Here is a 12,665-nt window from a genome sequence, read left to right on the forward strand (position 1 = left end):
TTTCATAGTCACGACCCATTCCGTCACACCTTACTTCAGCAGTGGCGGAAAGTATCCTTGCATCAGCCTGTGAAAGTGAAAGCAGAAATGCAGCAAAAAGGATGCGACTGGATCGACAGCAGGTACACGATATCCGGGGGTAGGGGTGGTGTGGTGGGAGAGAACCAATATTCAGAAATAAGTAAAGTGAGGAATATGCATAGTCTTGCAAAAGCTCTTGCTACCTATTAGGGGAGAGGAGTAAATTGTCTGTGGATTCTGTTACATGCTTTCAATCTTTTCAGGAGCATAATGATGCATTTGGCTGGAGATAAGTGGATCTTAGTTCAATGGGATTGACTCCCTATTAAGTATTATTTGGCTCTGCTGGGGTAGGCTTTGGCAAACCACCTCTGCTTCTCATTTGCTTTGAAAGCCCCTTGCTGGGGTCGCCATAAATCTGCTGTGACTTGATGGCACTTTACACGCACACAAACATTCTTTGGATTCCATCATTAGAACCTTATATTCAAGTCCCTCTCTGGGGTCCATTTGTGTGTTTAAAGGAAGAAAGCTAGCAGACACATGGTTGATTTGAGGTTCTCAGATAACATCTAAAACAAGCACCAAGCAAAATGCTGTCTGCCAACCATTACCTCACAGTTGACCGGAGGTTCAACACCTAGCTGGGCAAATGTAACAGGATTGTCAAGTACCCAGGACAAGGCTACTGAGCTGCATTCATTTTCCTGGATCGCAAGTTCTACAATCCTAATCTAAACCTCTAAAGCTCATGGATCTTATCACTGGTAAGATCTATAACTTCCCATATTGAATGCTACATTGGAAGTGTGAGCATATCTGATTCCATTTTCATGCACCAACTCTAGGGTTGCCAAGTGCAAACCCCCGCCAATCCACCTGGCCACCCGCTGACCAGCTGAGGGTTGGCGGGCAATCTGTGCAGGCAGGGACAGGTCACTTCCGGTTCACATCCGGAAGTGCTGCATTGCAAAGGGCCGGTTTTAAATGGAAAATGGCCCCTTGTGGTGCACTCAAACTGGGAGTTTGAGTGGAAATCGGCCCTTTGCAATGCAGCAGTTCCGGGAGCAGGCAACCCCTCCCACCTCCACTCCAAAAACCTACCGCCGAAGAAGAAAAGGGACCTGGTAAGCCTAACCAACTCTATAGTGTAATCCTAGGAGAAGTAATTATGTCTCAGTCTCAGTGCTTCATTTGCAGTATGGAAATAATATCAACCTGACCCCCCCACACAAAAAAGGGATGTCAAATAAGCTCTCTTTTTATACTATGAAATGCTGGTGAAAAAAACAAATTCTGTTTTTTTTCACCAACATTTCCTACTACAAAAAGAGAGCTCATCGGACATTCTTTTTCTGAGCTAAGGATTATTGAGAAAGTGGTTGGAAGCAAAATATGTCTGCATTTAGAACATCATGTGGAGTTCACATTGCTGTATCTCAGCAAGGACATTGTAGTGCTGAAAAAGGTGCAGAAAAGACAACCAAAATTATCAAAGGTAAAGGCTAAGGTGTTTGGAACTTTTTAGTTTGGAGAACTTTTGTTGTGGGAGGGGGGTGATATCACTTTTTAAAATTATGGATGATGTAGAGCGAGTGGAAATAAAAATATATATCTCTTTTCACTCAAAGAGTAATTAACTCATGGGATTCACTGTCATAGTTTTAGTGATGGCTCCTAGTTTAGTTGGCTTTAAAAGATAAAGAGGATAAATGTATCAATGGCTATTAGCTAAATTGAACCTCCATATTCAGAGGCAGAAAACCTTTGCATACCAGTGCTTGGGGCAATAATAGCTGGGGGGCCTTTAGCCTCCGTGCTCTGCTCTTATGTCTTCTGGGGATATCTGGTTGAACACTACGTGAAGCAGGATGTTGGAATATATGGACCACTGGTCTGATCCAGCATTGGTCCGTTTTTACATTTCTATGTGAGCCTGTACCAAGCCTTTATCATATGTACTATGTATAAACAATTAACCTAAGATAAATACATGTAAATTTATTTACATATTGCAATTATGTCACATTTAATGAAACATACAATAATGTACAGCACTAAAAAGCCATTGTTTTGAACAAGTTATAAATAGAGACTCCAAAATTAGCAAAGGGTGTCCTCTTCTCCTGAGGAGGCTCTGCCAGCAGTACATCTCCTTCCATGGCAACCAAGTGCTCTAGCAAGTAATTACCTCATCTAGGTTGCCAACCTCCAGGTACTAGCTGGAGATCTCCTGCTATTACAATTGATCTCCAGCTGATAGAGATCAGTTCATCTGGAGAAAATGGTTGGTTTGGCAATTGGACTCTATGGCATTGAAGCCCCTCCCCAAACCCCGCCCTCCTTAACCTCCACCCCAAAAACCTCCCACCAGTGACAAAGAGGGACCTGGTAACCCTAACCTCATCTCTGTATGTGTGTGCCTGTTGCTCTGTTCTCCAGCCTGACTGGGGAGTCAGTATAGGTTGTGCAAATCGCCTGTTATCTATCTGTTGTTGAATCAATTCTGCTTTGGATGAGAGCTTGTTTCTGTGAATCACTGGGAAATGGGAGACAGTCTGGAGATTTCTAACAGTGCTGATCCTGCTCCTCTTGGAGGAAGGGGCTGATCCACCCTTCCATGACAGGCTGCAGCTGTGTAACCTGATCTTTGAAAATACATTCCCCATAAGAGCCTAGCAGCTCATCTTTGGTGCGGTGTTGACCTGTAAAACTACTTGCTGCAGGACACCCTTGTGAAATAGGACAGGCCCTAAAACACCAGTCTGATTTTCATACCTGACACAATGTGAAATAAATGTTGTTAGTCTTTAAGGTAGAACTGGGCCTGTTTTATTCCACTGCTATAGACGAACACTGCTACCCATCATAGATACCGGTACTCACGTAGCAGTTTCTGCGCTTCATTCTAACACCTGTCTGATGGTGTCTGAGAAAGTCATGCTGTGTTTGATAGGGGGGGGGGAAGAAATAAGGAAACACTAAAAGATGAGTTTCCAGAATAATCAGAGCCAGAAGCATAATTTTATCATGGAGGAATAACCCATCCATCTGGTTTAGGTCTGCAGAGGCCACCATTCATGTTTCATCTTTTTTAAATGGTGGGTTTCATATAGGTTGACGCATTCTGTTTAACTGGTAGGGTTAATACATTTTTATTCTGGTCGCAGTTAACGACCCCCAAACACTTAGTGTTAATGGAGTTTAATGAACCAAGGCAAAAGCCAAATAGCATCAAGTCCCTGTTTAGAAAAAAAAAATTATCACTGCTGATCACATCAACTCGGTAACCTTATTAAAACTGAAGGAAATTATTGAACAATTTGATATACCAAAACATGATTAAATAATATGAGCTTTCAAGTTTATTGCTCATAAAATTTAAACTGGGTCAAGCCCAGAAAAATGAAAGCTAATGAAAAACACAATATTAGGCCAAAATGGTTTTTTTGTTAGCTTACATACAAACAGTACACTGCAACGAGACAACAGAACATTAAACAAAATGTCCCAGCTCTAATCATACCCAACAATCTTGTGCAACAACTAATGGACTTTGATGGGGCTGTGCATCAAAAGTGTGGCGTGGTTAAGGTGGTGGCCGAGGATCTGAGAAAACCCAAGTTCAAATCCTCACTCTGTAGTAGCTGCCAGGTAGTAGCAGGAGATCTCCTGCTAATTCAACTGATCTCCAGCCGATAGAGAGCAGATCACCTGGAGAAAAATGGCTGCTTTGGCAATTGAACTCTATGGCATTGAAGTCCCTCCCCTCCCCAAACCCCACCCACCTCAGGCTCTGCCCCCAAAATCTCCCACCGGTGGCAAAGAGGGACCTGGCAACCCTATCACTCTGCCATAGAAGCTTGCTGAATGACTTTGGGCCGCTCCCTCTCCCTCAGCCTAACCTACCTCACAGGGTTGTTCTGAGAATAAAATGGCTGATGGGAGAATGATGTAAGTGAAAACATTCATATTTACCCACGCACCTGCCATTTTATCTTTTGTTGCCTGGCTATTCAGTGTTTTTTTCTGGTTAGCTTGGTTGTTTATGTCTACTGATAAAGTGTATATTATCTTATGTCTTATAGCTTTATTTGTTGTATTACAGTGATAATGTTTTTACTGTTGCTGCTTTTCTGGAGCAACTAGGAAAGCATAGAAAATGTTCCTATTTAAATTTTAAACAGAAAATATTAAAATTTGTGGCAGGACAGATTCTGTATCAATGCATAGAACTGTCCATGATGTCATTGTTTATAAAGCACTTAAAACTGTATATGTTACCTAGTTAGTTTCACCTCAGGAAATAAACTTTAATGGCAATAACCGTTTCCTTCCAAGAAATCAAACCAGTCCCAAAATTGAATGAAGAATGACTATGTGAGCTGTGCTTTGTGCAGAATAAATACTAGCCAGGTGTGAAATCACTGTAGTGTATTGTAGTCTGGTGAGTTTTCTCCTCTGCTTGGGTTTGCCAGCTCCAGCTTGAAAAATTCCTGGAGATTTGGGGACAGTTCCTGGGGAGCATGGATTTGGGAGAGAAGGATGCTCAGCAGCGACAGGATGCCACAGAATCTGCTCTCAAAGTTGCTGTGTCCTCCAGGGAAAACTGATACTCTATACTCTGGAGGTCACTTGTTACTCCAGGAGAACCCCAGGCCTCGTGGATAATTCTAACTCTGCTCCATATTCTAGAATTGTTAAAAATTGTCCCAAACTCTTTCATTGTCCCTTTATCACAATGGAAAAGCAGCCATGTCCACTGTTCCAACAATGGTTCTTTCCTACTTTCAAATAAGAACAATGGTGAAAAACTTGCAATGTAGAGATGTCAGAAGAGATGCAATAATATGAGATGGAGTGGTCCAGATAATGGCAGGTAGCTAATATTATATGGGAATATAATGCATGTGCCTAAAGTTGCAAGGCATGGCCAGGCTTTTGGGGTTATTTATTGCTCATCAAGAAAAAATCTCGATTGATTCTTGCAGCAAGAAAATCAGTTCAAATGGCAATGTAATAATTTCTCTTTGTCTCTTATTTTTAGCTGTATCTACAGCTTTGGTTTCCTTGACACAAAGGATGCTTTAAGGCTGTGGGTATGGATAGATTGGATGAGCTGCTGATAACTCCCAATAGAAAAGACAGTGTCATTTACAGGAAAATCCACAATGATCTCATGGTTTCTTTCTGGCAGATAAAGTGTCAATAACTTGTACGTGCTTGTTCCACATTTTCTTTAACCTGCTGTGAAAGTAGTGTAGGCCAACCCGTCTGTTAAATAACAATGCAACGCCCTCTTCATTCAAGGAAAAATTGCAGCAGTGGTTTGACACTGTCCGTTGAACCATTGTTCTTGCAGGATGAAACTGCTCCAACTGACAAACCATACAAACAGGAACCAACCCAGGTCACTTATTCAACATCAGCTGTTTCCAGCACACAGGAGGTGTTGTACATAAATGGAAATGGGACCTACAGTTACCATAGTTACAGAGGGTTAGGAGGAGGTTTGCTAAATCTCAGTGATGCTTCTAGCAGTGGTAAGTATTTTTTACAGACTTCTGCATTTATATTTGCATGCATAATTCCTCCACCCCAGCAGTATGTAAGATGAAAATTACTGCCTATTTTTACTAAATATTATAAATCTGTGAAGTATTCAATATTTGTGGGCTTACATTGATGAGTTCTCTACTTCTACGCTCCTAATGGGGACAGAGTACTTAGGTTATTTTTTTTCAGCCAGTACATTTGTGTACAATAATAGCAATGCCATCTATTTGATATATTAAAGAAGATATCCGCCCAGTCATATATTAAGCAAATATCTTTAGAATAAGGATTCCCTTAAAAGAGCTCATGTTGAGTTATGTCCACTAAACCTTTCCATATATAAAAAAAACTTTCATTGCTTTCAGAGTTGGATTACTTTTTTCAGAGCTCCAGAAGGAGGGAGTTCCACGTGTGTGTGTGTGTGTAAAGTGCCATCAAGTCGCAGCCGACTTATGGCGACCCCTTTTTGGGGTTTTCATGGCAAGGGACTAACAGAGGTGGTTTTGCCAGTGTCTTCCTCTGCACAGCAACCCTGGTATTCCTTGGTGGTCTCCCATCCAAATACTAACCAGGGCCGACCCTGCTTAGCTTCTGTGATCTGACAAGATCAGGCTAGCCTGGGCCATCCAGGTCAGGAGGGAATTCCATACTTGGAGAAAATACTGTCTAGGCTGTTTCTCTGCATACTCTCACCATTCATACCACACAAAGGACTTCATAAAAATATGGCATTGGCTGGCAATAGCACCTATCTGTATAATCTCTTTGGTTGCTATGAAGTCACTCACCACAGCAATTAAAAATAATTACAACACTCAGATTTTACATCTTATTAGAAGCATTTTGTCTATAAAAAGGAGTCCATGCAAAAGCCCATAAAAATTATGAATGGCAATTTAAAGGTGAATACCTGTCAGGGTTTTATTTACTTAGAGTATTTTTTAAACTGTCTTTCCATCCAAACTAGACACTAAATGTGAAATACAAAATCATAAATCTGTAAATTCAATAAACGTATACAGTTACATAAAATCAGTGCCCATAAGAGTAAGGTAAATTTATTTGCCATTCCTTTTCAAGACTGAATACATTTTTGAAGGGAAATGTCTATAAACCCCTTTGGAAGACTTGAAAGGACAGCACCCATCTCCCCTGGGGGTAGAGAGTTCCATAATCCATGGGCAGCAGTTAAAAAAGCCCTCTCATGTGTTCCAGGCAATCAAACTTCAGCAGCTGCTGGTTTCCACAGGGCAACACTATTTCTGGTCCTGGGGCACGGGAGTAGGGTTGCCAACCTCCAGGTACTTCAAAGGAATAATTCACTAGTGCTGTATGTAACAAAAATAAACCAGCACTAGACTAAACCTCTCAACATGTATTGTATATCTTCAATTACAATGTGCAAACATTTACAACATACAACCTATAAACATGCTATACACATAAGTTGTAATAGCAGGAGATCTCTAGTTAGTACCTGGAGGTTGGGAAATAAGCAAAACGGTTGGCAACCCCAACTGAATGATGATGCCTAAGGTCCTGCCTAGTGCACACTTCTGTGGCTCACGATCCACACTGTTCTACACTGCCCTGCTGGAACTAAATAAAAAGGAGATAGAAGGGAGACCTGGAAGGAGAACAAATGTAGGCCCTAAAGGCAGAAAACTTTCAGCGGCCTATGGCCTGTGAGATGAAGGCTGCTGTGATTGCTGCACCTATGCAAAATGAGTGCACCCCAAAGTCTGCTGATGGGAGCTTCAGGACTGCCAGCCAGCCCACATGATGCTAATGAACTGGAACCTTGTAAGGAAGATCCAATCAGCATGGACGAGGGCTGGCCCCAGCATGTGGGGCCTGCGGGCTGATCCACAGGGTAAGAAAGGAGATGCGCCTTAGCCCCACAGCCTCCTTGGTCAGTCTTGGACCACTGTAAACCCAGGTTGAACCCTGACCCTACTATGACCATGTCTCACTGTTGGAGGACCCGCATGACCTTGCAAAGCAGAGACCAGTTTGCTGCTGTGGAAATCCCTGTAAAAGGTGAGCATGAAGGAGGTCCAAAACAAGACAACCTTGAAATCTGGCCAACAAATTGCTGGCAGATGCCCCAGGAGCTCTTTAAGAATGCTGATAGAAATGGGTCAGCAAGTATCCGGTGCAGTAGGCCTTGATGGCCTACTGCACAATAAATGAGTTACAGAGATTGGCGAAACCAAGGGCCTTGCTGTGGAAGGGGATGGCTCATAAATTAATGTTCTTGGTTTTGGGAGCCACTCCTTTCCCCTTAAGGAGGCCAGATAGTGCTCTGTCCTCCACCATGGAGAAGGTTAGGAATGGCGCGGTAGCATGGAAGTAGGGAACACTTGAGTAGTGTGTGTGATGGAATTAGGGTTGCCAATCTCCAGGTGGTGGCTTGAGACTTCCCTGGATTACAAGTGATCTCCAGGCGACAAAGATCAGTTCACCTGGAGTACATGAATGCTTTGAAGGGTGGACTCTATGGCATTATAACTCATTGAAGTCCCTCCCCTCCTCAAACCCCATCCTCCTCAGGTTCCACCCCCAAAATCTCCAGATATTTCCCAACCTGGAGCTGGCAAACCTAGATGAAATTGAGTGATCACTCATGAACACATGAGGCTGCCTTATAGTGAATCAGACCCCTGGTCCATCAAAATCAGTATTGTCTACTCAGGCCGGCAGCAGCTCTTCAGGGTCTCAGGCAGGGGTCTTTCACATCACCTATTTGCCTAGTCCCTTTAACTGGAGATGCCGGGAATTGAACCTGGGACCTTCTGCATGCCAAGCAGATGCTCTACGGCCCCTCCACTCATCACCAAGAGCCCACACCTCCTCTAGGAAGGGGTCTAGGTGAGGGTTTGCATAAGGGGCCAACACCCAGAACCTCTCCTCCTGATTAGAATCCATCAAGGCCACACCCTGCTGCAACCTAATAAGTGACTAACCCAGTCTCAGGGCTTGCTTGGTAGGGTTTGCAGTCCCCTGGGGTAAATGCAGGGGTAGAGGCGTCAACCCCAGACAGTGCTGTTCTAGATGGGAAGATAATCTCCTTGGAGTAAAATGATGGGCATGTGCATTAAAAAGTTGAAAGTACAACCCACAAGAAAGAGGCGTCTTTTCCAGGAAAAATTGGCCTTCGTTTCCTTTACCCAGGAGGATTTAAAAATATTGTCTGGGATCTAAACATCTTTTTAGGCTCATGCAAGGGGCTTGCAGAAGTCCAGTGAACATTTAATTTTCCCTGCTTTGAACAGCTGGTTTCCGTGCCATACCACAGACTATTTCTGAAATCACTTTTGAGAACTCATGTCACAATTCTTGGTATCTTGGCTATTGTTAATAACTTCACATCTCATCACAGATTTTAAAATTATATACTGTGGCTATAAATTATTGTCTATAATATTAATGATCAATTTAAAAGGAATATTTGAATTTACCAGAACCTGTTAGCTCCCATCAGGCTATTAAGTATCAAACAGGCTGCCCCATAGCAGTAACTAGGGTGGATTATTGGAAAGATAACTCACATATGGCTTCGATACTCATGAGCTATCAGTGTTTTTTATCACTGAAATAAGCTGCCGTATTATACATCTGACCTGCATTCTAGAATTCTAGGTAATTGATGCTGCCAATGAGTAATTTATGAGGCAATAACTACCTCATGTTAAATCTTGCAAGTCATTTGTCCACCAGTGTATTTAATGTCAGATTTACTCAGTAGCTAATATGATAAATGAATGCCTAAGTCTTTGAGAGGGTTCAGAGTGCTTCTAGCAATTTGAATGATTTAGTTAAAACAAGAACTATTTAGCATTCAAAAATATGTGATATCTATGCAGCTTAAATGAATCCATACACCACAGTCTGTATTAGTTACATTATAAATGACCGAGTCACCCCACTGAAGGCTAGAGAAATGACATTCTTTGAGTATTAAAAATGATATTGCACAGAAGATCGTTGAGCATCAGGTTTAATTTACTGCTATGGAAGAAGCTGAACTTCTCTGCAAATGAGTGAGTAGTCCTGACTTACAAAAACATACAACAGCGGCTGGTGACTCGTGGAGTTGGTAGGGTTTCAGTGTTTGAGCACATGCCCCAGTCACCATGCCCAGCTTCCAACACTGGCAATAAATCAGTCTAAGTTCCAATGGAAGTCCTGTCTATGTAATCATTGTTTGGGATAAGTGACCACAAGACGAGTAATAATGCACATAGAAACAAACCAGGTCACAGTGTATTAAGAGCAGCCAAGACCAGTTTTCTCCTATTTTTATTTTTATGTCACAATTTGCAGCTCCTAATTGTATCGACACATTTTTCAAAGGTAAAGCACTGGGCACCTTGAAGGCATTCCGTAAATAAAATGACGATTATATAAGGGTATATAATTTATTATTTATTATTTCAACTTTGTACCCTGCTCTCCCTGGTCAAGAACTTGTGTGTTCTTGGATGTTACCTCTGTCCAGTTAAAACTGACAGTATGGCTAGCATATGAGATAGTGTTTCTCCATCCTTGCCTTGCAAATTGGATGGGCGCTACTATGAAACAAGGAAGAAGCTTTTCACAAAGTCGTCCAACAAGCAACGTAACAATAACTGATTGTGCCAACAGAACTAGGGCTGTTGAATTAAATTTTTTTTGGTATAGTTCAGATTCGGCCGAATTCAGCCCGTTTAGATTCGGGATATGCCGAAGTCCGAACTCCCCCACTTCGGATCCGTTCAATTCGGCAGGAATTCAAAGTTCGGAAAAAAAATTCGGCCAAATAAAGCCATTAAAAACACAATCGTGCCTTTCCACGGCTCTGGGGGGGCATTTTTGGGGTTAGAGGTCCCAAACTTTCAGCAGAGCTTCAAAGGACGTTTATTGAAAGACTCCCCAAGTTTTGTAAAGATTGGGTCAGGGGGGGCTGAGATATGGGCCCTGAAAGGGGTCCCCCCACCCTTAATGTGCATCTCTCAGCAGAGCTTGCCGCCCATGCACAAAGCTCCCAGCCCCGACAACAGCTGAGACGTTTGCAAAGCAACTGCAAAACAACACAACCTTGTAAAACAACACCTTTGCAACAGGGAAAACCAGAAGACACACAACTGAAACCTCCCCCCTCAAACCAGGGAGCGAGAGACTCGAGGGGGAACACACACCCCAGGCAGAACCGACGAAAGCCCCCTTTGGGTTCCCCCCCACCCACAGAAACTGCTCCCTCCCCACACACACACAGACTCTGCTTTCCCCCACACACACACACACACAGGAGAAAAATTATAGATTAAAGCCCCCAAAGGGGTCTTACTGTGGCTGTCTTCTGTTCCATCAGGACGGGCTGGGGAGGATTTGTAATCCAAGATGATTCCAATTAGGCATGGAACGTTTTGCTCTGGAGATGCTCAGGATCGGCTGATCCATTCATCCCAATAGGGGAAAGGGGAAAGGGGAAAGCCCATATCTCGAGACCCCCTGACCCAATGTTTACAAAACTTGGGGGGTGTCTTAAGAAGCTTCATCTGAAGCTCCACTGAAAGTTTGGGGTCTGTACCCCCAAAAATGCGCCCCCTGCAGCCATGGAAAGAAAAAGGGGGGAGCCCATATCTCGGGACCCCCTGACCCAATGTTTACAAAACTTGGGGGGTATCTTAAGAAGCTTCATCTGAAGCTCCACTGAAAGTTTTGTGTCTGTACCCCCAAAAATACGCCCCCTGCAGCCACAGAAAGGAGCAAATGTGCACAAGCACCCCACACACACACACGAGGATTTCGCTCTCTCTCTCTCTCTCCCTGGCTGGGCCGCACATCAGCTGATTCCTCCAGTACTCAATCCTGACTGATTGGCCAGAAGAAGACCCAGCTTGGTCACCGATTGGCCGGGGGAGGAGAATGCTGCTTACTGACGGTTATGCTGCTTACTGACGGCCCCGAATTTGCCGAAAGTATTCGCGAACTCCCGAACTCGCTGAATTCGCCCCCCCCGGTTGCCCGCCAGTTTTGAGTTCGGTTCCTCCCAAACTAAAAACCACCGAATCAGGGGAAATTCGGCTGATTTTCAGTTCGGGCCGAACCGAATCAACAGCCCTAAACAGAACCATAACAGTGAAACTAGTGGCATCCTTCCACTAACTGTTGTCGGTGCTTTTTATGTTGTTACATGAGTGTGTATGTTTATGTTCTTTTGAATTAAATATGTTATATGCACATTATTTTAAATGCTAGGAAATCATGCTTTGAAAAGTTGAAGGCAATCATGCTAGGAAACGTTGAAGGCAGCAGGAAAAGAGGAAAACCCAATGATGGATTGACTCTATAAAGAAAGCCACAGCCTTCAATTTGCAAGACTTGAACAAGGCTGTTAAAGATAGATCGTTTGGAGGACATTGATTCATAGGGTCGCCATGAGTTGGAAGTGACTTAATGGCACTTAACACCCACACACATTTTAAATGCTATTTTAAAGTTGAAATGTTTGAATGTTGAAATGTTCATCACTTTAGAGTACCTATTTGAGTGGAAAGGTGGCATAGGAATGTTTTAAATAAATACCTTGATGCCTCAGTAGTTTTCATTTCATTTCTAGGTCCAACGGATCTCAGTATGAAAAGGCAGTTAGCAACAACTTCTGGATCTTCCAGTAGTACCAGCTCCAGACCTCAGCTGAGCCCAACGGAAATCAATGCAGTACGGCAACTCGTTGCAGGATACCGAGAATCAGCTGCATTTTTACTGCGTTCTGCAGATGAACTAGAAAACCTTATTTTGCAGCAGAACTGAGACACACAGCCATCCTGCTGACCTAGGTTTACCACAGAATTTCCACTAATGGCATTTTGAATTCCCAGAGCAGAACTTTCAGTTACTGCACAGTCTTGTTGATGAGTTAATTACCACAATGCCACACTTTCTTTGATGTTCTTGGTGTGTTAAGGTTCTTCAAGCCAACTTGGATCTCTGAGATTTCTGAGATACTTAATATATCCGACCTATTGCTTTATGTTTGTTTTCTTCTGTCAGCATCAATAGCAAAAGTGGCTAGAAATATTAACTTGTTCTAATATGGATGG

General features: G+C 42.9%; 1 protein-coding gene across 3 annotated transcripts in view; it reads left to right on the forward strand.

The window, feature by feature from the left end:
- NOL4 (nucleolar protein 4) overlaps positions 1 to 12,454 on the forward strand; it is a 156,700-nt gene extending 144,246 nt beyond the window's left edge. For all 3 annotated transcript variants that reach the window (XM_056854337.1, XM_056854338.1, XM_056854339.1), the window contains 3 exons: positions 9 to 122; positions 5,384 to 5,564; positions 12,182 to 12,454. In XM_056854337.1, the coding sequence (XP_056710315.1) occupies positions 9 to 122; positions 5,384 to 5,564; positions 12,182 to 12,375 (489 nt within the window). In that variant the 3' untranslated portion in view covers positions 12,376 to 12,454. The remainder of the gene's footprint in view (positions 1 to 8; positions 123 to 5,383; positions 5,565 to 12,181) is intronic.
- Positions 12,455 to 12,665: the final 211 nt, after the last annotated feature.

The sequence above is a fragment of the Euleptes europaea genome, chromosome 8 (genome assembly GCF_029931775.1).
Source record: "Euleptes europaea isolate rEulEur1 chromosome 8, rEulEur1.hap1, whole genome shotgun sequence".
NCBI lineage: Eukaryota > Metazoa > Chordata > Lepidosauria > Squamata > Sphaerodactylidae > Euleptes > Euleptes europaea.